At 36.8% G+C, this 25,910-nt stretch overlaps 1 protein-coding gene across 2 annotated transcripts in view; it reads left to right on the plus strand.

The window, feature by feature from the left end:
• GALNT1 (polypeptide N-acetylgalactosaminyltransferase 1) overlaps window positions 1–25,910 on the plus strand; it is an 87,230-nt gene that overhangs the window by 26,537 nt on the left and 34,783 nt on the right. For both annotated transcript variants that reach the window (XM_039698715.1, XM_039698716.1), the window contains exons 3-4: window positions 15,075–15,306; window positions 22,823–22,997. In XM_039698715.1, coding sequence (XP_039554649.1) covers window positions 15,168–15,306; window positions 22,823–22,997 — 314 coding nt within the window. In that variant the 5' untranslated portion in view covers window positions 15,075–15,167. The remainder of the gene's footprint in view (window positions 1–15,074; window positions 15,307–22,822; window positions 22,998–25,910) is intronic.

The following is a 25,910-nucleotide window of genomic DNA, read 5'->3' on the forward strand; positions in this document are numbered from 1 at the left end:
ACTTTTTTAAAGCTTGATTGAAGCAAGATGGAGAACCAAAATTTATTGGGATGGACAGGCAAAGATGTGGTATGACAGGTCCATTTCCTTTGGCAGAAAAGTTTAACCAGTGCAGTTGTATTTAGTGTGTCCTGCGCTTGGAATCATTGGTATGGACATTTTGTGCTAATTTTTCATCCTGATTTTTTTCTTTCCTGAAATCTATTAGCAGTTTTCAAAGATTAGTTTCCACAGACTGAGTTCTTAAGGACTCTTTGGGTCCAATTCTGAAGTTCAGGTTCAGCATTATAAAATGGGAAAAGTGTGTTTCATGTTTTGAGTGAGTCCTTTTCCAGTCAGCTTCAAAAGATCTAACACATAATCTTAAATTCAGTCCTTTAGAGGGATAACTGGAACAAGTATTAGTTTAGAGGAGAGGAAAAAGTATATCCAAAATTGCTACCTAATACTCTTTAGTAGTAGAGGCTGATAAGAAAAAAAATCTAGGGTAAAAAAAAGTAGAGCAAATTTTTTACTTCTGGGTTTACTTCTTTTTGCCACTCAAGTGGTATCTTCACTAATTTTTTTTCATGGTTGCCCAATCATGTCTTCTGTGGCTGCTGACCAATGTTGAGTTTAATGAGATCACAGATTTGAGTAGAAATAACTTCTTTTGGGGAGAATACCTGATTGGTCTTAGTCTGCACTGAGAGACTAATGTCGCTGAATAAACACAATTGTTCTTGGTTATTTTTCAGTTGTCAGTTCTCTGATTAAGTTTCTTTGTTGCTGTGTATATTTTTGCTGGTAGAGCAGAAGGCTGGCGTGTTGGAGTAGCAGCTACTTATGCAGTAATAGTGTGTTGATAAATCTTTAACCACGGTCTGGCTTCTAAGGCATGTCTACCCTCTCTCCTTGTAAAGGTTCTAGAGCTTTCAGAGAAGGTGAAAATCTTTCAGAAAAGGTATTAAAGAGTAATTTTAATTGTCTTGGAGAACATAATTTTAGAAGATATTTTAAAAAATATCTGATCTCTGATTTAATTTAAATTTTAGCAGTGATTTTATTTCTCAAATTCCATGATTTTCAATTAATATATAATTGAATTTCCAAAACAGTTCCATCACATTCCTTTCTTTAATATTGTCTGACAGATTGACCTTTTTTATGGTGACCTGTTTGTCTCTTGGCTTCTACTCAGGAATTAATTTTGAATTGTAAAACAGCTCAAGTTGCTACAAGCTTTATACCTTCAAAAATAATTTGATGTCAAATTAAATACACTAGCTGTTTTTTCATGAAGTGTCTGACAGTTTCTGGGGAAAAAAAAAAAAAGCTAACTAATAAGCACCAAAGTATTTGAAGAAATTGAAGTACTTCACTGAAGTCTGATGCATACCTGCCTTCCTGAATGTTCTGCTGATTGTTTTCCCTATGCAACTATGCAGAAAATTGTTATCATCACACTTATAGGTAACTGGGGAAACAAGTAAGCTCTTCCACAAAATAATCTTTCTGCCTCAAATTGCATATCCCACTCTTCAGACTTCTCTGGACTGCTGTACAGCACACCAAATAAAAAATCTAAATTTTATTTACTTTTTTACCTTACTGATGCTTTTTTTTATGTCATGATATGGCTATTTTATTTAAATTTGTCAAACTAGGATGAAAATTTTACAAGTTAGGCCAGATGAAAAACATGTTTTGGAATCACTAGCTTTAAGAGTATAGTCTTGAAATTTAATGTCTGAGACAATCTGCCAATTTTTTTTCTAAGAAATATTTAAGAAACAAAAAGAAATCTTTAAGAAATAAAATGGAGCAACGTTTGAAAAGCATTTATTACAGAATAATGAAAGTTTTGCATTTTCTTTTGAAAATGACCTTATTTAAATAATTTTCATGGCCTAAGTGAAAACTAATTTTTTAAGGTTTTGTTGATTTTTGCTTTTCTAGCATTTTCTCCCATAAATTAACTCAAAGCACGATCAGTTTGTCCTTTAAAAAGAAAAAAAGTGCAGATTTTTAAAGCCATTAACAAAATAGGACTTTTATTTCTGTGGAACTCAATTTATCTTTTCCATAGTGCTGCTTTTGACCAAAAATGAACTTGAATGTCAAATTTTTATATATTTTTCAATGAAGTTGAAAGCTGGGAAATATGTGGATGACCAATTAAAATCTCTGTGATTTGGCCTATATTTATCCACTTTTACAGTTACAGATGCATATTTATTGGATGGGTGGATACTGTGTGGCCCAGGCTTTTTGAATCATAGGGGCTGCTTTATATTTTTTAGATAGGTGGATTCTTCTGTCACTTTCTCCTCTTCTTTTAGAGTGTTGGGTTCAGCAGTAGCAGATCATTTTCCATCCTGTGTCTACATTACCTGTTATCTTGATTTTTGTTGGTATGGTGGCAAACTAGGAGATGCAGTGTAAGAGCAGTGGGGTTGGAGGGGGCATCTGCTTGCAGGGATCTGAAGTGGTCATAGCTGCTCCCTGCCAGAGTTAGGGACAATTTGCTCGCTTGAACAGCAAAGGAAAGAGAGAGTAGAACTCTGTGGTGAGAATGTCTCAGTGTGAAAGCAGTCTTTGCAAGCCTTTCCTCAAAATGGGCAGTACTGATACCTCTGTGAATTCTCTTGTGATGTCAGGCATCACAGGTCAGCATATCTGTAGCTCACCTGAAGTCTGAATTCTAGAGTTTAGGCTCAGTTCCTTTGCAGATACCAGTACCAGTGCTTAAGACCAAGACTGCATGTGGACAAAGATCCAGGACTCTAGTCCTAAAGAAGAGCCATTGCAATAACAGTCTGCTTGAAAACTGTTCTAACATCTCCCCATCAGTTTCTTCTTGCCTTGTCCAGTCTTGAAAGTGTTCTCAAGTTCTAAAGAATTTCCAGAGCTCTGCATTTATGATTCTACCTTTTTAGCTTTTTATCTGAGAGTTCTTTTCTTCTTGTTCACCTCTTCAGTGTAGAACCCAAAATTTGGATGTTGCCTATTTTAGAAAGAAACTTTACATGGAAAAATTTATGAGTCTCATTGTTGAAGAAAATCTCATGGTTGCTCTTTTTATACCATGTGTACATTTGCATGGATTGACAATTGAAACAAAGGGCTTAAAAGTGTGATATTTCTCAAATTTCTGTTGTCAGTGATCTCTGGAAAGACAGAATTAAGAAAAACTCCATCTAAAACAAGTGAGTCTAAGGGGGAAAGGGAAGGATGTATGTGAAGAATCTTCTCTGTATTGCAATACTCTGTGTGTTAATTAAGTACAGAACAGTTGTTAGCAGCAGAAGTTACCTGCTGAGCACACAGCTTTGTGATGTGAGAAGAGGCTTATCTGGGATTGTATGCTTAAAAGCTGCATTGCCTTTCTCTATAAATACACCCTTTTTGCTCTCTAGGTAGGCTTTTTATTCGCCTATGGATATAAAGCAAAGGAGCACAAGTTTTTTGGGAGAAACATTGCAAAACTTTAATGTATCCCAGAAGTTGACAATGCTAGCTTTTCTTTTTTTTTCTCCATATCTGATCAGACTTTTCTTGCTAGAGAAAGAGAAACACCTACACATTCTGGGTTTTTGGTTGTGGGTTTTTTTTTTTGTTTTGTTTTGGGTTTTTTGGTTTGTTTTTGTTTTTTTGGGGGTTTTTTTTGTATGTTTTTGTTGTTGCTAGATTTTGTGGATGGAGAGCTGATGTTTTCTCTGTATTTCAAAAAATGTTTAGCCCTGCTGAGTTATTTGGGTTAGAATTTGGGTGTTTCCCTAGACATGATGAGGTGTGGTACTTTTAGATTTTTATTTTAAACTATGTGCAGTGACACTTCTAAAGAATGAGAGGTAAAACATTTTAACTTGTTTGAGTTCTTTGCCATTCCTCATTCTACTTGAAATACCATTCTTTATTTTACTTGTGGTGGTAGAACCCGCTGTGTGTTAAGTGATTGTCACCCGTATGTTTTCAAATAATATATTCTAATTCTTCAAGTCTTCACCATCAGTCACACGTTATTCTTTCAGCAGTTTTTAACTTAATATGTGCATTTGATTTTTCAGCGAGTTCTGCTGTTACTCTAGGCAAAATTCAGTCAGCTTCTCTATGATAAACACCCTATAGCCCCAACATGTATGATGAATTTTTATTTACCCATGCTTATTTCAAAGCTTTTCTTCTAAAACACTATTTTGAATATTTTTCACATATGCTGAAGGCAGAGAAAAAGTGTTCTTCAAAGTTATTTGGTATTTTTTCAATTTTTGCTGCTGGATTTTTAATCTACAGTAGAAAGTTTTCAGGATTAGAGGTTCCTGCACTTACTCACAAAAAGATGATTGGGTAAGTTGCAGTCAATAGATTCAATGTTTCCAGAAGTCTCCTCTATAATATTTTTTTCTTTAATTAGCTTACTCTGCTTTTCTTTAAATCAAATTCTTGCCCATTGGTGATTCATCCTTAATGGTGGCTATTTGCCTATGTAGTTTTTTGACATCTTTAAAAATGTTTGAAGAATTAATGAACAATTTTATTCCACTCTAGCTTGTGGCTTTGAGACGTACCTAAAAAATAATCAGAAGCTTTATGGAGATTTGATATTTTTGAACATTTGAGACTTAGCTTGAAAGATTTAATAATTTCTTACAACATGCAAGGAAGGTGTCAGCGATGTCTTGTTTAAGATTTATTCATTTGACTGACTGCATGGGTTTTTGTCTATGAAGAATATGTAGCTAGTTTTGTGATGGTGAATTTACCTGACCTTCAAGTAGTGAAGGACTTGTCCTTGACGTTTGTAATTATTTCATACTGACACCTGAGTTTCTCGGTTTTCTTCTCTTCTAACTTAATAGAATAGAGGGTGAATTTGAGACCCTTTTGTCTGTGTTCATTGCTGTTTTCAAGACGAATTTCCTTATTTCCTCAAAATACTTCAAAAGCAAATGCTGCATACATTTTTGAGTATTGACATGTGCAGACTGAAGAAAGTAAAATCTGCAGAAAATTCTATTATTTGACACATTTGTTTGAAGAACAACCTATTGATAAGGGTAGTGTCCATTTTAGTTCTGTCTCAGCTGGTAAATTCTGAGTTTGTTGGACATGTTAATGTTGAACTTTTAAAACATTTTGGAAGCCAGTTTGATTTTCTGAACCATGCAGAAGCATTGTAAAGGAAGACGGAAAATATGAGCATTGAGAATATGAAACAGCTTACTGTGGTTTTACTTCCACATAGTCTAATCTAGTGCATATGATTTCTTAAAGAAGCTTGCTCACAATACTAAATTTAATTTTTTTCAGAAAGAATTTTAAATTTTAAAAAAGTCCTGTCTCGTAGCCTATTCTACTTACAGCTCAACTGGCACTTGCCAAGTTATTTAAAACAATTTTTGGAAACGTATGAATCCCTGATTATTAGAAATCCTTGACTGCTTGCATGCTTTGTTTCTTAGGAAACCCATGCCTTGTAAGGCCAGGTGATGCTGCTTTTGACTAGAAGCCTTCACACTGTGTTACATCCTGTCACAAGATTGAGCACCTAAAACATGTGGAGGTGTTTAGAGCTTTTCCTTGCAGACAGCTAATAGTGTACTAATAGCCTAATCTCTGCTACTGTGACACTACTCCACTGCAATATAAATTTTGGGTAGTTCAGCTTTTAATTTCTTTAGAGACCATTTAGATCCAATAGGGAGCCTAAAATTACCTAGTTTTAAGCTGTTTCTTTTGAGTAATGGTAAACTTGCACAGTCTGTACCTTGCATGACAGATTATTTTTCTTGAGGAAATGGAGGTCCTCACCTGGAACACCTGTGTTGATGTGACCTCAATTTTTCTCTAAAAGTCCTGTAGTGTTGGGGTTGAAAGACCAGCTAACACAGCTCTTCGGGGAGTTATTAAAAACTGGAGTCAGTTTATAGCTCTGGGATGCTGATTGGCAGGAGTGTTGCTGTGCTGAAAAAGCTAAGTGCTGGGTCACCATCTGTGAATATTCCAAAAAGAAAAACTCTTCCAGTGGTTCTAGTCCACTTCAGCCTTCTAGGCTGCTGTGAAGGGTAGCAGAAGGCTCAAATAGGTCTTACTGATGCATCTTCAGCCATTAATTATTGCATGTCAAGGCTTTATGAGCTTAGTGTTTAAATCATCTCTTGCTGCTGTTAACAACAAAAGCTTTTCACTCATGAATTGCTCATTGTCTTTGTGCTGCCTCTGATACTCAGTGATGAAAATACTGCCTGTATTCTCAAGCTGGCTGTTTCTCTTAGTCAAGCACCCTCAGTAGCCCTCCCAGAGTGTGCATGCATAGTAGCTATGGCTTGGAAGAGGAATGTTTGCTCTCTGTCAGCATCTGAGGTGTCAGTAACCCAATTTAAGACTGCAGTTGTTTCAGGAAAAGAAATAACTGTCTTTTGGCTTATAAATCTGCTTTTCAAAAAGGATTGCCTATTCTGCACCTGTCACAAGAGGCAGTTCTGCTGTTCAATCTTAGAGGGAAAAGATTTGAATAGTAGTGATTTGAACTTACCTGCCAGGTCTGTAACAGCCAATAACTTAATGCCCATGTAAACACCTATTTCTCTTTGTTTCAGGGTGTTATATATCTGTGTATTCATTTTCTTTTATGTTGCAGTTAACCTGGGCTAATGATGTGCTCCAAAGATTTGAAGCAGTTCTGTAAAAAGATGTATAGTTGTTTTTTTTTGTTTTCAGATTGGCAATATTAAGTAATGTATTTTGATTTGTCACTGGACATACTAGAAGTATATTTTAAATTTTAGAGCAGTTAAGAGAATGGGAATGTGTGAAGAATCCCTGAATGAGATGTCTGGCTTTAGATAATTTTTATGCAACCTGTAGAACAACAGAGAAATGAAGTTGTTGCCTCAGACATTTGAAATCTACTTCAAAGTCATAGAATAGACATCTATTGAATCTCAGCTGGTTATATGACAGCAGTAGTCTTTGTACTTTTATTGTATTCTTAATTTCCAAATTTTAGCTATCCTCTTGAGCTCTTGCAGTATTTACAGTGATATTCTGATAGGGAATATTTCATCTCCCTCCTGGATCAATTTATTCCTTTTCTTGCATAGCAAAAATTGCTGTGAAAAAAAGAATGTAAATCCAAATTCTGTGCAATGAATTGGTTTGAACTTTTATTATTTGATTAAAATATTGTTCTTCTGTCCTTTGAAACCTTGCCCACTGCAGTTTCTTCCTGCAAGCACAGGTCTGACTATGACTGGGAAAGAGTGTAATTTAAATGATTTCAAAGGTTTTCATTTGAGCAGTTGTGTAAATGATCTTTTGTTCAATTCCCAAAAATGCTGTATTGAGGAAATTTGGCATTTTTACACTCATTTGAGGAACGACTAAACACTGATTTGCAAAATTATAAACTGTTTTCACAAGTTCAATAACTATAGCTGTTTCTGAAAACTACAGGTACCAAAAGAGCATTGCATTTTCAATTAACTTTCTTGCATTAACTGAAAGAATGTGTTTTAAAAGCCAAACTTTTTAAAAGCCAATTTTTTCAATTCAGAAATGTTATTTCCTTACTAAGTAGAAGTATTTAGAACTGATCTTAAAAGTTTAGAGGTTAAGTAAAGACCTCTCGGGTAAGAAGGTCCCTTCCAACCTGAAGTATTCTATGATTCTGTAATTCTGAATAGGGAGAATCAGAGGTTCAAGTACACAGTCATGTAGTTCCATACAGTTGTAAGCAGTAGTTGGAGTGCATAGCTGTTGTTCCATTTTTGGTATTGCTTTTCTATGTGATGAGAGATTTTAACCTCACAAGAGCTACTTTTGTAAGCATAATGCATTCTGTTAAATTGTAGGAAAGGTGGGATGAAACAATAGCTTCTGCCTTTGTGTATGAAGTTCATCCTTGTTTTTCAACTGTAGTCAGCCACTTCTATGTTTGTTATTCTGACTTTATTCAGAGGCCCACCATTTTTAGAAATAGAATTGATATTTTTTTTCAAAGGGTCAATTTAAAAATTGACTTGTGAATTAAAAAATTGCTTCTGATGAATTAAAAGTGTAGTCTTCCTACTCAGAGCGAGAAGAATAGAAATTTATTGTACTGACCTACATTTCTTAAATTTTTCTGAAGTGCAGGTTAGCTTTTAATGAATTGTTTTCATACTGTTCAGACTAGTATGATCTGCTTTCTCTCATCACCTCCTCAGAACTTTCTTGCTGAATTGTACTGAACAGATGAATAATAAAACCTTTCAAAATCCATCAAATGAGCATAGCCCCATGAAATATTCTTCTCTTATATTAACTTCTGAGAAGAAGACTACTGGCATCCTAAAACTCTTTAATATTATTTTTGCCTGTTGAAATTTACTGGATGCATTTGTGTTACTGTGAAAAAGATGAAGAATAATCTGTTTTCCACAGGTGATGGGCTGACCTAATTTAAATGGTTTTTTATCACTTGCTTTCATAGCATTGAAAGGTAGTGCTTTGTTTGTCCTCAAACCAAACTGTTTACTGATGTTCTGATGGTGATGTGCTCTCTGCAAACAAGCACTAGAACCAATTTAGAGCATGGGCCAGTAAAAAAGAAAAGAATAACAAAAAAACCCATCAGCACAGCAGCAAAAGTAGTTCTGGAACCTGCTTGTAGTGTTGGCATCACTTCTCTTTTCAAATATGGATGTAACCAATGGGATTGGCCTCACTAATAGTTCAGAGATACGGAGTTGTAGACAATGCTCACAACAATTTGCATTGGCTCAATTTTTTAGCAATTTGCTCAAAAATCCATGCACATGCTTAATATGTTACCTTACAGTATGCCAATTTTTCTCCCTCATTACTAAGTAGACTGAGAAGCTGAAAATTCAGTTTTGGTTAGGCCATCAATCTTTCCTTAGATGCTGTTCAGTTAATAATTTTCCATTTGGTTTAAATTGATATTAATAGCTTAAATATAGTAAATGTTGTGTCAGGATTTTGATGAGCCCTTATTTTGTGCCAGCTTCTGTTTGTTCATATCTGAAATTCTGGAAAACAAACTTTACATCAGCTTTGTCTGGTTACGTGCTGCATCCAGTGTAGAATCCTGATTTAGCCGAATAATGGCAATGAAATCCTTTGTCAAGTCTGCTACAGAGTCGTATTGAAGACTGATCACTAGTATAAACAGAGATAAAGACTGAGTATTTTTGTGCTATACTGGAAAAGAGTAAGTTTTCTTTCCCATGCCAACTGTGTTTGTAAAAGAGGTTGTTAAGTGAAACAATGCTCTTTATATGAGCAGTAATTTTAAAGATGACCTTTTCCTGTAGTGTCAAATGTATCATAGATTTTGTCACAGGGAAGAAAAATTCACTTGACCTTCAAAAGTAACAAGACTTGAATGTACCCATTTTTCCTCTTTTCACTCTATTCTTGATAAAGTACAACCTTTGTTCCTACTCTTTCCAAGGTGTTTTTAATACTCCTTTTTCTTCCACAGTATAAGGGTTTTGTAATCTATAATCCAGTATTTTGAAGGGATGAAAAATACTTGGTTTTGCAAAAATCTTCAATTCTATTACATTACTCTGTAGGTAAATGCAATTATTAAGTCTATACATCTGGGGGTTATTTCTGTGGTTGCTAGGCTGGTTTGTAAATGCAGTTGACTTTCTTTGTCATAAGAACACACTGCTGATTCATTTTGAATTTGCTCTCAGTTTCTTCCTGCAGAGCAGCTTCCTAGCAGGTAGTACCCAGCCTATATAGATAATACTTGTAGAATCATAAGATGGTTTGGTTCAGAAGGAACTTCAAAGGTCATATTCTAGTTCCAAGTCCCTGCCATGGGCAGGGCTGCCACTAGCTAGATCAAGTTGCTCAGACCATCATCCAACTTGACCTTTAAGAACAGGAATTTGTACTTTTTAGTTACTGAATATTTGAGGTTTTAACTGGCCTGTTTTTCTAGCATTTGAATGTCCCTTGAATTGGCCACCCAGACCCACTCCTTCCTGCATGTTGTTTCAGGGTATTGTCTGCATGCTCCAGCCCAGCTGGGTGTCACCAGCAACCTTGCTGAGCATGCTTTCAGCTCAGCTTCTCAGGAAAGACACTAGCAAGTGTCAGCTCCAGTTCTGGCCTCAGAGAGCTCTCACCAGTGGTTGTCTGTCAGCTGGACTTTGTATGGCTGGTCAGAAGCCACAAAGCCTGGTGGTCCAGCTTGCTGTCCACCCCCCTGATAACCCACTTCTTTAGATTAAATCTCACTAAGTTCTGAAAAAGTACGCTGGAGGACTGTCACAGTCCCTGTTGAAGCTAATGCAAACACCATTTTCTGCTCTTCCCTTGTTCACCAAACCAAAGCTCTCATTGAAGTGAGTTGCCAAACTGTTCAAGACTGGTATGGCTTTGGTGCATCTGTACTGCCTGTTCCCCTTTTGGTTTTGGTTGGGATTGGGTTTGCTTTATTTTGTTGTTTGTTTTTTGGTATAGTTTGGTGCTTTGTGTGTTTGTATGTAAGATTTCTTACATAATCTTTGCAAGGACTGAAGTGAGACTGACTTAGCAGATGGTTCTCCAGAATCTCCTTTCCTACTTGATAATAACTTTTTTCCTGATCTTGAGGATTGGGAATCTCTGGATCAGCATTTCAGATGTTTCACAAATGATAGAGAATGGCCCTGCAGTAAGATCAGCCTTCTCCTTCAGCACCCTCCAATGCCACCTTTCTGGTGCCATGGAGTTGCACATGTCCAAGTGGTTTAAGAGATCCCTGACCCAGTCTGTGTCCTGCATGTGAAGTTTCCCTCTTGCAGACACCCTCTAGGCTCCAATAACAAAGGAGGCAAAAAAGGCATTGAGTATCTTAGCCTTTTCCTGCTGAATGCTGGATCTGCATTATTTTCAGCCTTTTAAAAATTTTTTAATTTTTTGCTATCCTTAAAGTGCCGTTCTTGTTGATGCTTTTGCTTTGCTCCAACTTGTACTCCTGGATTATCTGAAAGCCTCCTCACATGCTTAGGAAATGTAACTGAGGGTTATTCATCAGTCTTTCAACAGCATCCCAGGCAGTATAATTGTTGTAGAAGGGCACATCTGCCTGCTTTCCTTCTGTTGCCACAATTTCCTGGATTTGTCTCTTTCAGCCTCCGTTTTGGGAGTTTCCATTCACTTATCCTTTGAGTGCAATGCTTAGCTGTCTCTTCTTTTTTTTTTTTTTTACATCATGGGGCACAGACTCGTGGCACTTCAAGGTCTCTGTGGAGATGCATCCACCTGCTTTTGTCCTTGCTCACTTTGCTCCATAGCCTCTTCCACTGAAGAAGCAGCACTCAGGCAGAGTGTTCCTCCCATGGTTGAGGCCACCATTACCTCTCCAGCAGCAGAGGGAGGAACCAAGCCCTGGATGGCAGAGCCCTCTTCCTGGAGCCGTGGCTCAAGACTCCGGTATGCTAAGAGCAGTTGCTTCATTGGAGTTTCTGGGCTCCTCTGCTTCACTGCTCTGCTGGGGAAGCAGATGGGGGAGTGCTGTCATAAAAAGCAGTGGTAAAAATGCAGTTTAATTTGTGAGATGATAGACTGCCCAAGGGAATGAGAGCCTTCATCTAAAGGTACAGGGAAGGGCCTTATCTATGGAAAATTGTGTTGAACTTTTGCATTGCTGTCTTTTCATCACTTCCCCGAACCTCAAAGGATTCAAAGCATTCACAAAGTGTCTTTTTGACATTTCACTGAACCGACAAAGGAGTTTTCTTTTGTTGGAGGCAGATATACCACCAGGCTATGCATTCTAAAGCGCTTGATATAGAGCAAGTCTAGACTGTGTTTCTCCTGATGTCTTGCTAATTTGAAGACCCCAAAACATTGTGCTCCTGTGGGTTTTACACTGTTTTACAGCCTAATGTCTCACAAGTCTGAAATTCAAGAAGTGTAAAATTAAAATAATTGGTAGAGTTTTCTTTCAAAACATGTATTTTATTAGCGTTTGTGTTCTTTAAGAACAAGCAGGGTGGTGGTGTGACTTTATTCTTTGCCAAATCATTTCATATAGTGTCCGAGTTGGACCAGAAGAAACCTATTGTATGAAGAGTTTAAGGGCAGTCATGCACTGTGTCAGACAAATTTTGTCTGTATACAGTATTTGTTTCTGCCCGTGGTTGATATGCATATCTAGGGCAGAGAATAGGGGAAACTGGAATGATACTTCCTCACTGTACTCTTCTGGAATGCAGTGACTTGAAGTTCACAGTCAGGGACCACCCAAAGTAGAGGTGAGGACTTGGTATTTATTAGTTGATGAGGAGACTTACAGTGCTGGCAGGGGATGGTAGTAGGCAGCTCCCCTGGATGACTACACACTCTAGGGAATACATTCCTTTTCTGGATTTTAAACTGTTGCTGCTAAATTCACTTGATTTCTCCCAATATAAGAAGTAAGAGTTAAAGGCAACAGTTGATCTCTATTTACTATCTCCGTACAGCTTTTGATTTTATAGACCTGCCACTTGATTTAGGTGACATCTTTTCCAGCCAGGAAAAATGCTACTTTCGTCTTATAATAAAGGTGTGCTTTGTTGTGTTCATCCTTTTGCACTTCTCACTTGTTCCTTCTAATCCTTCTATATCCTTTTTGAAATTATAAGACTGGATGTTCACACAGCACTCAAGATGAGAGAGCAGATACTGTGTAATGGAGTAGTGATGGTTTGGTTTCTCTTTTCTACATAGTAGTCTGTAACAGATTTATTTTTCCTTCACTGCTGCTGATGGTTTTACAGAATTTCATAGTACCGCTCCCAAGATCCAGAGTTCAGGTCTATCCTCCTATCTATTTAAAAAAAGGATTGAAAAAAAACAACCAAAAAACCTCTAACTTGGGATTTTTTTCATAATTTATGTCGCTTAATGTTTCATTGTGGTAATTTCATCTGTTACTACATCAGGCTGTTAGTTACAGATACTTCTGCAGCTCCTAATTTTTTACAGCCATCCCTGTACACCAAAACTATATAGATAGATATAGATGCAAGCTGAGATCTCAAAAATAATTCATTCTTGGTATTTGATGTGCACCTATGCAGGAAGCAGAGGGATTGTACACACTTTGAGCCTTGTACAAGTAAAAGGCCACAGGCTCCTATGTTGCCATGCCATCCAAAGCTGTGTGACTTTGATGTAAAGGAGTGCAGGGTAATAGGAATATGTCTGCTGCCAGTAAGAAGAAATAGGCTGTATTTGGAAACAGGATGTTATTGTATTTTCCCTTAAGAAGGGTGGGGGGAGTCAGGGGTTCAAATTGTGGCAAAGCAATCCTAAAGGAAATGCAGTCTTAATGATTCAGGCTTTTAATGAGGTTTTGGTGTAGTCACAACTTCAACCCCAGCTGGCATCCAAGCCCCATGTAGGAGCCTCTCACTCACTCCCCACCAGCCCAGTGGGATGGAGGAGAGACTGGGAGGAATAAAAATGAAAAATGAGTTGAGTTAAAGCAAAAGCTGCACAAACAAATAAAACAAAACAAGGGGTTTATTCACCATTTCCCATGGACAAGCAGATGTTCAGCCATCCCCAGAAGAGCAAGGATCCATCACATGAAGTGATTGCTTGGGAAGACAAAAGCCATCATTCCAAACATCCCCTCCTTCATTTTTCTTGCCCCAGCTTTATATGCTGAGCTTTATATGATTCCACATGGTATGGAATAGCTTTTGAGTCAGTTGAGATCAGCTGCCCCTGCTGTGTTCCCTCCCAGTTTCTTGTGCACCCCCAGCCTCCTCACTGGTGGGGTGGGGTGAGAACCAGAAAAGGCCTCAACAGTGTGTAAGCACTGATCAGCAGTGACAAAAACATCCCTGAATTATCAATGCTCTTTCCAGCACCAATACAAAACATGGCCTCTACTGGTCGCAGTGAAGGAAATTGACTCTACACCAGTCCAAATCAACACAAAGGCTTGTGATTAAAGTTCTCTTTTCAATAAATTCTTCAGTTTTCACTGAAAGCATGTAAGAAAAACTTAGCGTATGTAATTTGTAAAATCCTAGCATGTCTTTAAAGTCTCCTTATTTTATTCCCTTCATTTTATATATGAAGAGTGTCTGCAACTCTGGTTTTAACTGATATGCTGTTCCCACTGGTGAACATTTCAGGAGTACTTTGGGTTGAAATATGTCAGTAGTGGTTAAAAAAACCCCTAAAAGTTAAACCCTCCATATTTTAGCGTGAGGAAGCTCAAAGCTGTTCTTGATTCTTCCCTACTAGTCATGGAAGTATGCAGTCCCTGTAACAAAATCTGTAATTTGAGTAGGGCAAAAGAGAATTTCAAAGGCTGGCATGCTAAAATTGTAATGTATACACATTGAAAAAATGTATAGAGGTTTGCTCTGTAATCAAACATTAAGCTAATAAGGGCAGTTCAAGTGTCAAAATTACCAACTTTAGCTTTGAATGCCTAGTAAATGATCCTGGTGGCTTATGGGTACTTTGTTAACCTTGCCTACTGTTTTATTTTACCGAAAGGGATGTTTGGTTTTGGTTTGCTGAAAGTACAAAGCATTTGTCTTTGTGAAGCTGGTGCAGTAGTCAATTAGACTCTGTGGAAAATCCTGGCATTGCAGGCCAGCATTCCTAGTGATGGACCCCGAATGTCAGTGTGTGCTACATGGGAGAAGCATGAGAAATGGGAGCCATGGGATTCACACAGTAGAGACTGATATCCTGCTTCCCAAGATATTCCTGGTTTTCATTCATTTAGGCTGTCATGGTTTCCAGAGCAGCCAGAGAGTTTCTTCTAATATCATTAGATGTGCCTACCTTCTTTTCCAGTGGCTCAGCAGAGAGTCGTCTGTGTGTTCAGCAGTGAGTGTTTTGGTCACTCATTTTGAAGTTTCAGGTGACGAATGTTAACATCACAAAGGACTGGAATAATGCTGCTATAATTGGCCCCATTCCCTTATCTCACTGAAATGCATAGGACATTAATTTTCTTGCATACATCATAAGATAACTAAATTGTTACCTTGAAAATGGAGTTAAAATTTCTGCTTTTAGCATCTGTCCTCAGGTAAATTTTGTGACATATTTTTCTTTTTTTTTTTTTGCAGATATAGAACGTGGTCTCTCAAACTGGATTAAAAAAAAACCCTGTTGATATTTTTATTTATACTTTTTTATTTTTGTATTTGACTTAAAGTGCCATGAAAAAATTTGCATATTGCAAGGTGGTCCTTGCCACCTCTTTGGTTTGGGTCCTTCTGGATATGTTTCTATTGCTGTACTTCAGTGAATGCAATAAATGTGATGAGAAAAAGGAACGAGGCCTGCCAGCAGGAGATGGTAAGTTTTCTGCCTAAGTATTCTTTAAATTATGCTCCTTAAAATTTGCACTATTTTTAAAGATTTGGGATTTTTTTTTCTCAACAATGTAGCATTGTGTCAGCATTTAGGAGTCACAGAATATTCTGTGTTTCTTTGAATGACTAGAGAATAACCATGTTGTCTGAGATGCATGCTGCAGACTTAAAACACTTAAGATGTAAAATTTTAAGCACTAATATATATGAAATAATACTAAAAAACTATGCAACAGAAAGTTCAAAATCTAAGCCATGTTAATGCAATCTAAAGGATATTTTATATTTCCATGAGTGAAGAAGCAGAGGCACTATTAACTTCATTAGACCTGCTAGAAAAACAAACCAAACCAACAACCAAGCTCACTTGTCTGCCTGCCCCTACAAAAATAGACTTCAACCATCCAAACTGAAAAACACCCCCTGCCCCACAACCCACCTAACCCAAAATTTGACCAAAGACTGTAACAGTAAAGCATAGTAAATATTGTAATGAAAAGGTTTTGATAATAGAATGAACATGGATGTAAAAGTGACAAATATGAGTGCATGCTTATCTAGATAACTTTTAAGTGAGAACTGTATTACTCAGTACTAAAGGTTTTCACATAAGCTTTCAGTTTTGTTATTGCCACCTTAAGTTTTTGAGTACCAATTAGATGAGCTGAGTGTGGGGTTGTTTTGTTTTGGGTTTTCTTGACAGCACTACTATTGATGTTGCCAACTTTATTTTTAGGACATTAGCACAGTTGATCAGATGGGAGAAAAGATTGGTGCAGGGAGATTTCTCATCCCTGCAATGTCTCAGCATATGCATTTAGAACTGCAGGCAGCTGCCACCTCCAGTTTGTTTGTGAAGCATCTAATTCTGTAGTTTGGTGTCTCTCCCACTGAAAGGGCTGTGTCTGTGTTTCACTGCTGATGTTGGAAACCTTTTCAGTGATGCTAATTGTTAAGTCAAATCAGTTAATTGCACTCAAGGTTATTGCTTTCCATCACAAAAAACTTTTTCACCTGCTGACATCTGGTATAAATCTCGACCTTCCTGGGAAATTTTCAGAAGTACTTTAAGAATAATGTTGCTCAGTTACAGAATAACACTGGGGAGATATTTAAGAAGTGTCAGATTTGGTTTACTTGTTTTCTTTCCCTGTGATGAAAACAAGCCAATAAATCTCCACAGAGAGCACTGTATAGAATGCAGAATTTCTGTGCTCAGCACCTCTGGACTGTTGTTTTCATGACTGCATGTGAGCATTTTAAAGGGATTCTAATCCACCTGAATTTTGCAGAACTAACTTAAATTTTCCATTGCTGGCATTGCATTTTTTGAGTTTCCTTTTCAGTAAGAGGAGAGCAAAGTGGCAAGAAAATTAATTAGGCTCATGTAGAAAGTATGTCTTCTGCATGAACTCAGTCTTTTTTTTTGTTCTATTTCTTTTCCTTTTTTTTTTTTCTCCAGAAGTTTGGAAATTCTTACGTGGTAAGACAATGACTGATGTGTTGTTATGTAGGAATAGATCCAATTTTTGGCTTCCCATAAAGCAGATAACTTACGCCAGAAAATAGCAGGTGAAAGTCAATACCTATCAACTTAGTGTGATATATTGATAATGTTGAAATTTCAGATGACTTTACATATGAAGTCATTGGGGGAACCTTCAGGTGAGGGAAAGTCTTTAGTTTTGACAGATTAGTATTATGACTTTCCCTATGTGACACTAATTTTATTTAGCTGAGTACAGTCTTCATTCTGACCTTTACCCAAACCTGTGTTTTAAAATTCTTGATATGTTGTTAATATCTTATAGTTGGCTGGTAAACAAACAAATGAAAAACTACCCAAACAAAACCTTGTATATAGTTTTGTAAATTTTCTTGTTTGGTGGGGGTTTTTTTCAGGTGTTTGTTTTGTTGTTTTTTTAACAGCTGATTCGTAGTAAGGTATGTGCAGGAATAGATCTGCTAGAAACCTTGGTTGACCCTGTGACATTTCCTTTTAACCAAGCTGCATGTCTGATCATAGATATTTTTACTTGTTCCAGTAGTTTACTGATTTGGAATCTGCAGCAGGTTTACTCCTGCTCAGAGTGCCTGGAGTCTTCTCAGATAGCCTGAGGCTATTTTGTCTGTGAAGCTTTTATCAAAATCTGATTTTCACTTCACTTTTTCCTCTGCTTTTAATTTTCATAATTGAATTAGTTTCCTTGATTCAGCATAAATTATGCTAGTGTTCTGAATTTAATATCCCCTTGTCCATGTCACTGTGCTATATAGCTTCTCTTTGCAATTTATGGAAGAATTCCATGGCATTTAATGAACTTACTCAATATAGGAGTAAGTTTTTCTGAAGAGTTTGTTAATTTTAAGTTGTGCTTGTCCAGTTGGAAAAATCAATCTTTAGCTATTTCAGCAGGAGCAAAGGATTTTGAGGACAACTTTGGACAGTTTGGGCTTTCATGAAGTTTGAAGGACGTTTTCCATAGGTTTTTAATACAGAAAATGGAAGGATTTTATTTTTATAGAATTAGGCAAGAGCCATAGCAAAAATTGTCTTTGGGCTGTTTCTCATTGGTATTGATGGTATAAGATACCACCATCTTAAATCAGGAACTTCAGGTTATGTGTCTAATATGCAATTTTAAGTTATACTGCTTATACAGTAATATTTAATATTTCATTTATTATTTAAATTAATTTAATTTTACTTATTTAATATTAATACTTGAGTTATACTGCTTATATTGTAATATTTTTAAAATTGCTCAAAATAAGCAATAGTAAGGGAATGTGCAACTGTCGAAAACTCAGTGTACATGGTTATGGGCAACTGAAAGGTGGGTAAGATAGAAGCCTTGGTGTCTGCTCTGACAAAGATTGAAGACTGGGAGTTGAAATGACACAAATGTGGAGTTGAGGGCACAAAAGGTGAGGTAGAAAAGGGTTGGGCCACTAGCCAGGTAGGAAGACCGCTGAGGTGGAGGTGCCTTAGGAAGAGGGGGCTTGGCATGAGGTCTGGAGAGTACAAGACTGAGTAACTAAGATTATACCAGACGAAGGGATGGTTGGAATCCAGTGACTGTAGTTGTGTGGGATGATTTGACTGTGGACTTAAGCTTTTACCCACCCCCTCCACCATGGCAGAAGACATCTGCAGTGGCTTCATCAGGTCACCTGGGGAGCTGGGATCAGAACACCCAGCAGTGCTTCTTCCAGCAACAGTCCCTGAGCTGTGAGGAGCCTGTGCTGTGCTGACTGGCATTGATGCTCTTTCTTCTCCCTGCCATGACGACCCCAGAGGGGTTGGGAGAAAACTGGGGAAAGCCCTCTCCCAGTGCTCAGCTCTGAGGTTGCCTCACCTCTTCTGATGTGGATGGTGCACACACCTTATCCAAAACACCACATGTTCTTCCTATTGCCACATCTCTTGGGTGGTGGCTCCCTTTTTTAAATTCCCAATGATTAATGAGTAAAACCCATTAAGAATAATTAATTGTTGTCTATGGAAGGCAGCTGATGTATGTTCAAATATTGCTGTGAATTGGAAAGAAAATCACTTAACCTTAGTAACACCATCCATGTTATGTAGTATTTTTTTTCCAAATCTAATAATCATAAGATAGTTACTTGAGCATTATTGTTTGCATATGGGGATTGGCATTGTAATTTAGATTTCACAGCCTGGAACAGAGCTTACTTAATAAATGTAAACAAGTTCCAGACCTAAAGAGATGGTTCAAGCTGTTCTCTAACAGTACAATTAGGGACCATTCTTGTAAAAAAATATACCTAGGTGGTAGCCTGGTTTTACTAATAAAGTAATAAAGATTTTTCTTTTTGTGTAGCTTTGTCTTTTTTCTGTGAGAACCCTGTAGGTCATCCCTTGAGGTCTTGACTTCAGTGAAGATGAAATGAGTCATACTTTACCCCCAGTTATAGGCTTCCTAAAGGTCTGATTTAAAAAAAAAACCTTCCAGCTTTGGCACTTGATGTGTTTTCTAAATAAACTTTCAGATTCGTCCTCTTCCCCTTTTTTTTTTCCTACCTCAAGATGCATTCCCCTTGTGTAATGATTAGAAGCCCTGGGCGCTGGGGAATCTTTCAAAATTAGGACTGGTGAATTGCAAGAGTCATGTAATCTCAGCTCCTGGCTATTTACACTCTTTTCCTGAAGCAATGACAAAATTAAACTAGGACCAGCCATTTTTGTCAATTGCCAATCAAAACCTTGTATTCTGAATTTCAAGCTCTGATAAAGATGGAATCTCTAAATTGTGTCTTGTTTCTGAATAATCCCAGCTGCATGAAAAAACCCTAAGAAGAAAAGTGAGTAATTTCAAGATTTAATTATTGAAAATGTGAACCATTTATCATAAATCAATCTTGTTCTATTAAGGTTGAGGTGTGTGTAAGAGGCAGAACTGCTCTGAACTTCTACCTGTCCAAACAGCTTCTTGTAAATATGGTGGTGCCTCCAAAGGTGACTGGACATTGCATTGGTCAGTTTATGTGGGCTCTAAAGACATCTCACCAGAGGAATCCACCCCTTTTTCCTGGCTTTAGATGGTCTTAGATTTCGAATTATCTTGTTTTCATCAGGCATATTACCTGGTAAAAAGAAATTTGTAGTCCACAGAGATAAAGAGTTCCTGATTTTTTAATGAAGATGTGGAAGAGATCAAGCCTTCTTTGAAACTAATGGTTTATTGATAAAAAAAAGAAATATCTGGAAATACCTTACGAGATTTCTTATTTAATCAGGTGGTGATTTAGTAATTCATTTAGTTCTGAAGCCTGTAGCCATAAATTTAACTTCTATTTGTTAGAAGAATGCCACCAGTACTTAGAGTCCTTCAAAGGAAATTTTTTTCTGTATTTAACTGACAAAAGAGCACTGTGGTTTGAGTTCTTAACAATGCATTTGTTAGTAATTTTGGGAGAACGTTGTTGGTTGGTGTTTGTGTGAAACCTACGTGCATCTGTGGGAAAACAGATAACCATAAAAAAACCCAAGAGAAGATGCTTCTGAGAAACTTGAGAGAACATCTTCTGATGGTTAACTTTTCTTGGAAAGTCATTGCCCTGCCTGCACCTCAGCTTGATTGTCTGCATTTAGTGAGTTGCACAAAATATCTGGATCTAGCTAGTTGTTTTGGGATTTTTCTACAAGGAGAATGAGGTACTGAGGTAAAATGTGTAATCAAGCAGCACGTATTTACTAATGAAATTTAAAAATTCAACTGATGAATTTGTGGAATTTGTACACCAGTATCCAAGTCACTGATGTGCTAAACTCTCATCTTAACAGGAAGATCTGCAAATGTGAGAGATGAGCTTTTGGCTGATTTAGCTATTCAGTTTAACTGATTTAGTGAAAGTTAAGAAAGAACTGGAAGTGTAAATGAAGCAGGAATTTATTTTTTTTCTTCTAAACAGATAATTTTGTAGGATAAGACACTCTTCAGAACTCAGAAAAAACATGCTATATACAATACATTCTGATAGGGCTTTTTAAATTGTTTTAGTTAGGTGGAACACCCATTGTTAAATCACTTTCTATCTAAGAGAACCTATGTATCATTGCTACACGCTTAAGAAAAATTGCTGTGATAGCCCAGATAATACCACGCTGAATGTATAAAATTAAGCCCAAATAATTACTTTATTGTAGACCATAATTTTAAGTTAATTACCCCCTGGAAGGCACAAATTCTGGTTTAAAAGGTTATGCAATTGCAAGTCAGCAAGTTTTGATGCAGGTTCCAACCATACCTTCTGAAGAGGCAAAGATGCAAAGCAAACTGCTTGCTCAGCTCAGCCCGTGGCTGGAACGAGCACCTCGGCCCATCTGTTCAGGATTTGCTCGAACACACTTACTCCATCCATTTTCAGTGGATGAGTGGCTGGCTGGCATCTTCTAGGGTTTTATAGCTCAACTGGCCATCAAGCAGAGTTTGGTTAAAAGAAAGCACCCCTGTCATGGGAGGATTTTCTCTGCTAAATGCTCCTGTGTGGATGCAACTAGCGCAATCGCTTCAGGTACTTGAAAATGAAAATTTCTCAAGGAGCACACTGTGCTTGTTACTAAATGCAGACCAGCAAAAAAGCTCATTTATTAGTAATATATATTTAAGTCTTAGTGTTTCAACAAGGATGGAAGGCTCAGGTCTTTTTTTTTTTAACTTTCTTCTCATTCTTTATGTGTCTGTTTATTCTCTGCCTAAGGTTTAATCACACTGTGCTGTCCTAGGTGCAAATTAAAGATAATTTGAACCTCGGCTTATTTTTTTGTGATTTGGTATCTTTATTTTAAAATACTTTCTGTTCCTCTGTTTAGATCTTAAATTGCTATTTTTTAAATTAAAACTCTTGCTGAATTTTTAAAGCAGTAATATACATCAAGTTCAGTATTTGAGCATTTCTGTTTAGGAGAAAAGTGAATGGTACTTGTAAAGAGAAGTGTAACTTTTTAAAAAAGGTTCTGATTTTTTTACATATTTGGTTTAAAACCCTAAATAATTCAAGAGTCTGAATTAATTTCCTCCCATTTTTCTTCTTCAGTTTGATCAGATATTTGATATTTAAATTTCTTTGGGTTTAAGATGTGTAGTGTTACATTTAAGATGTGTAGTTTTGATACTGTTTTGTTACTAATGTTAACCTTCAAAATATAATTTTGTTGCATAAAAATAACATTAGTAGAAACAAGAGAAATTATTGCTAAACTGTTGCTGCCAATGTAATTCTGTCAGAATAAAAATGTGGAAATAAATGTAATGCTACACTTTAATTGAACCTTTACTGTTCTGGAACATCATTTATCACAGAGTCACAAAATAAGCTGAGATGGAAGGGCCCCATCAGGGTAATTGAGTCCACTCCCTGGCCCTGCATAGGACACCCCAGGAGTCCCACCATGTGCTTGACAGTGTTGTTCAAACACTTCTTCAACTCTGCCAGGCTGGCGCTGTGACCATTTCCCTTGGGAGCCTGTTCAGTGCCCAGACACCCTCTGGGTGGAAAACCTTTTCTAATATCAACCTAAACCTCCCCAGACACAACTTCAGGCCATTCCTCGGGTCCTGTCACTGTCACCACAGAGAAGATCAGTGTCTGCCCTCCTCTTCCCCTCCTGAAGAAGTTGCAGACTGCAGTGAGGTCTCCCCCTCTTTTATATCCCAGATTTTTCTTGCACATGCAGGCTTTCCTGGAAAAGTTTTGAATTTTCCTATACAGGAACTTTATAAAGTCAATTATGATGTAATGGTGGATAGAAATAAATCCTTATTGGTTTTTAACATGAATTATGGTATGTAAGACAAGCACTTAACTATTTCTGTTAAACTTCCAAATGTGAAGATTTGTTTTCATTTTCAAAACATGGTGAGTTTAGGACTGTTTTAAATGTGAGCACTCCTACAGTGTAAATTAATTTATAAACAAAATTTATAAATAAAAACTAGTTTAAAAGGAGTTAATAACATTTTATTTTTTCAAAGTTCCAGAACCCATGCAAAAACCACATGAAGGACCTGGAGAGATGGGGAAGCCTGTGGTCATTCCAAAAGAGGAGCAAGAGAAAATGAAAGAAATGTTTAAAATAAATCAATTTAATTTAATGGCAAGTGAAATGATTGCACTCAACAGATCTTTACCTGATGTCAGGTTAGAAGGGTAAGTAAAGTACTTTATGTTGTATTGAAAATATACTGTCTTTAAATGAAGAATGTGTGAAGACTAATCCAAAACAACAGTACAGGTCTCTAAGATATTACTGTTCAAGCAAACAGTTGGAGAATTTCCTGTTTATAAGATACTTATTAGTAAAATAAGATGGACCAACAGAGACCAGTTTTCTTCAGTGTTATTTAACTTTGAATCTGATTACAAATATGAAGCCTGTTCAGAGAATAGAAATTAATTTGGCTGAAGGAAAGTTAACTTAAGCATCAGCATTTCAGGAAAAAATCACTTGTTTGAAAAATTCATGCATTGCTTGTAATGAGGCAGACTAAAGTCCTGCCTTATATAAAATAAAAGAGATTGGGTGATGAGAGAAATACTTCAAAAATTTTCTTACCTAATGAAATGTGCAAAAGCTCATTTAGATTGCATTATAATGTTTTCTAATATCCATCTGGTTTGGTTTTGATCTTGCCTCTAGAATATTGATCCTTTCAGAGCTATTTGAGTCGTAAGTAATTAAAAAGAAAATTGTAGCCTTGTTTTAACAAAAAATAAGATTGCTTTACTCTCCTGGGACTATGATAGGATAGATGATCGCTCCCTCCACCTCAACCCCTCTTCTTTATGAAAGGGGCATTCAGGTTGAATAAAACCTCTGAAACAAAATTTTCCTAATTATCTACATTATCTTCTTGCAAGAATAATTTCTTTAGAAGCTCTGCTTTGCTGCTTTATATACAAGGCCTAGCTCCTGGATGAATTGTTTTCATCTCCTCTGTCAGAAGATAATATTAGCAGAGTGAGATGAAGCTCTTGCTGCTTTTCATTTTTAATGAGTGATAAAGAACTGGTTTGTAGGTGCCTTCATCTGTTGTGATGAAAGTGATTCTGCGAGTTCCTGGTAGGGCTGGTGTTCTTGACGCATTGCTGGTGTTCCTAATAATGAAGGCATATTTTTCAAAATATGATTTCACAAGATTGAAATAATGTATTTTAATTTTAAATTAATTTTCAAATATGAAAACATGCATTTGAGGCTCTAAAAAGTTGACTTAATCTCAACCTTTATGAGGTCTAGACTTTGAGACAAAAATGGAAAAAGAAATTGTTATAAACTATTAAAAAATTATTACCTAGGCATCACTCAAATTTGCAGGCAATTGAAATTGCTATTTCAAAATCCAGTTTAGCTAAATAGAAATTTTTGTCTTTCACATTTGGCTATGCTCTGCATTTTCTGTGTTTCACAGTGAGACATATGCTGTAAGTTTTGTAGTGTTGCATTTGCTTCTCTTTTCCATTTTTTTCTGGAAATAATACTCTCACTATACTCTGTCTGTGAAAGTGGAATCAGTATAAAATTTTAGGTATAGTCTCAGGACAGAGTTGTTTTTTTCTGTTCTTGTAATTTCCTGTCGAAATTTTAACATTTAGGTGTGTATGCATTTTTAGTAGTTTTTGAGAGAAAAACCCTTCCCAAAAATCTTTTATATTTGTCATATTTCAACATGTACTTTATAAGGTCATGGTAATTAAGAAATCATGTAGAATGTTAATATTTCTCTGTCAAATTTGAGAACAATACTGTGTGGATGTCTTAATCTGTGTGTATCAGTGTTACTTTTCTAGAGCATTGTAACCATTTTCAGAATTATGAACACTATAAATACGTTCTGGTGTTGTGTGTATGTCTGATGCAACTATTTATCTGATTAGTCAAAATACTCCAAAGGCAGAAACACTCTGTGCTGCATTAGTGGAATTACTTCTGTTATAATTTGTTCTATCTATGTCTCTGGTAATATGGAAATAGTTTGTGGAGAAGGAGAATGGGTAATTTTTAATCATTCCTTACCACATTTATGTGCCTACAGCACAGCTGCCAGTAGCACTTTCAATCAAGGTTTTGAAAAAGCAGGATGTGTTCAAAGGCACGCTTAGCCTGTTCAACCATGTAATTATTTTCTTCACAAGTTTTGTGAGTTGCTTCCTTTAATGTGGTGTGGCGGGAAGAAGTGATTATTTCAAGTCCTCTAATTCTCCAGCATGTCAGTTTTTCTGAAGTACAGAAGCCTGCAGAGGTTTTGCCTAGCGGTTAATCATTGGAAAGCTGGTGGAATTAAGAGTGCCAGGACCAATTTGCCACATGTATTTAATGGAAATGGCATGACATGTCAGCTGGAGAGCAGTTTTTGAAGTAGACTGCTTCATCCTTCAATTAATTTCTAGTTCTGCCAAACCCCTAATCACCTGTGCAAAAACAAGTATGTTGGTCCTGGAGCGCTCATAGATTAATCTCTCATCACTCTGGGCACCCTGTTTCTGTTTTGGCCAAGAAATTTTGTTCCCTTACTAGAAGAACAAAAATATGAACTCTTTAATAACTTCTAGGCACTTCTCCAGCTAAGGGAACTCCTCAGTACAAGACATCTTCAGAAGCTGGCATCTCTGTTCTGCCAAGTGTGCCCCAGTTGTATTTACAGGTTTATATCTATTTTTATTGTTTGGCACAAAATTACTGATGCACACACCTATAAAATCACTGACATGTGCCTGAATTGCTGGTCACTTTGTGTCTGTAACCAGGAGCATTGCTCTACTTCTCTTTATTCCAGCTGAGTGTGATTTGCTCAACAGAAAAAGCTAAACCAGAAGAATTTTTTTTAGCCTGGATACTCCCCTGAATCTGGACTGGGACTTGTTAGTTTAACAAACTAATATGATGAACAAGGCTACAACCTCTGGAGGAAAGCTGTTGCAGGGGAAGAGGCAGCTGTGCATACCAGATTGGTTTTAAGTTGTTAATAGAATTATTCTTGCAAGCATGTCTTATTCTAGCCTGTGAATCAATCATCAAAGTGGGAGTTGATTCACAGTTGCCAGGAAAATATGCAGCTGTGG

The sequence above is a fragment of the Passer montanus genome, unplaced genomic scaffold (assembly GCF_014805655.1).
Source record: "Passer montanus isolate IOZ18808 unplaced genomic scaffold, ASM1480565v1 scaffold129, whole genome shotgun sequence".
Taxonomy (NCBI): Eukaryota; Metazoa; Chordata; class Aves; order Passeriformes; family Passeridae; genus Passer; species Passer montanus.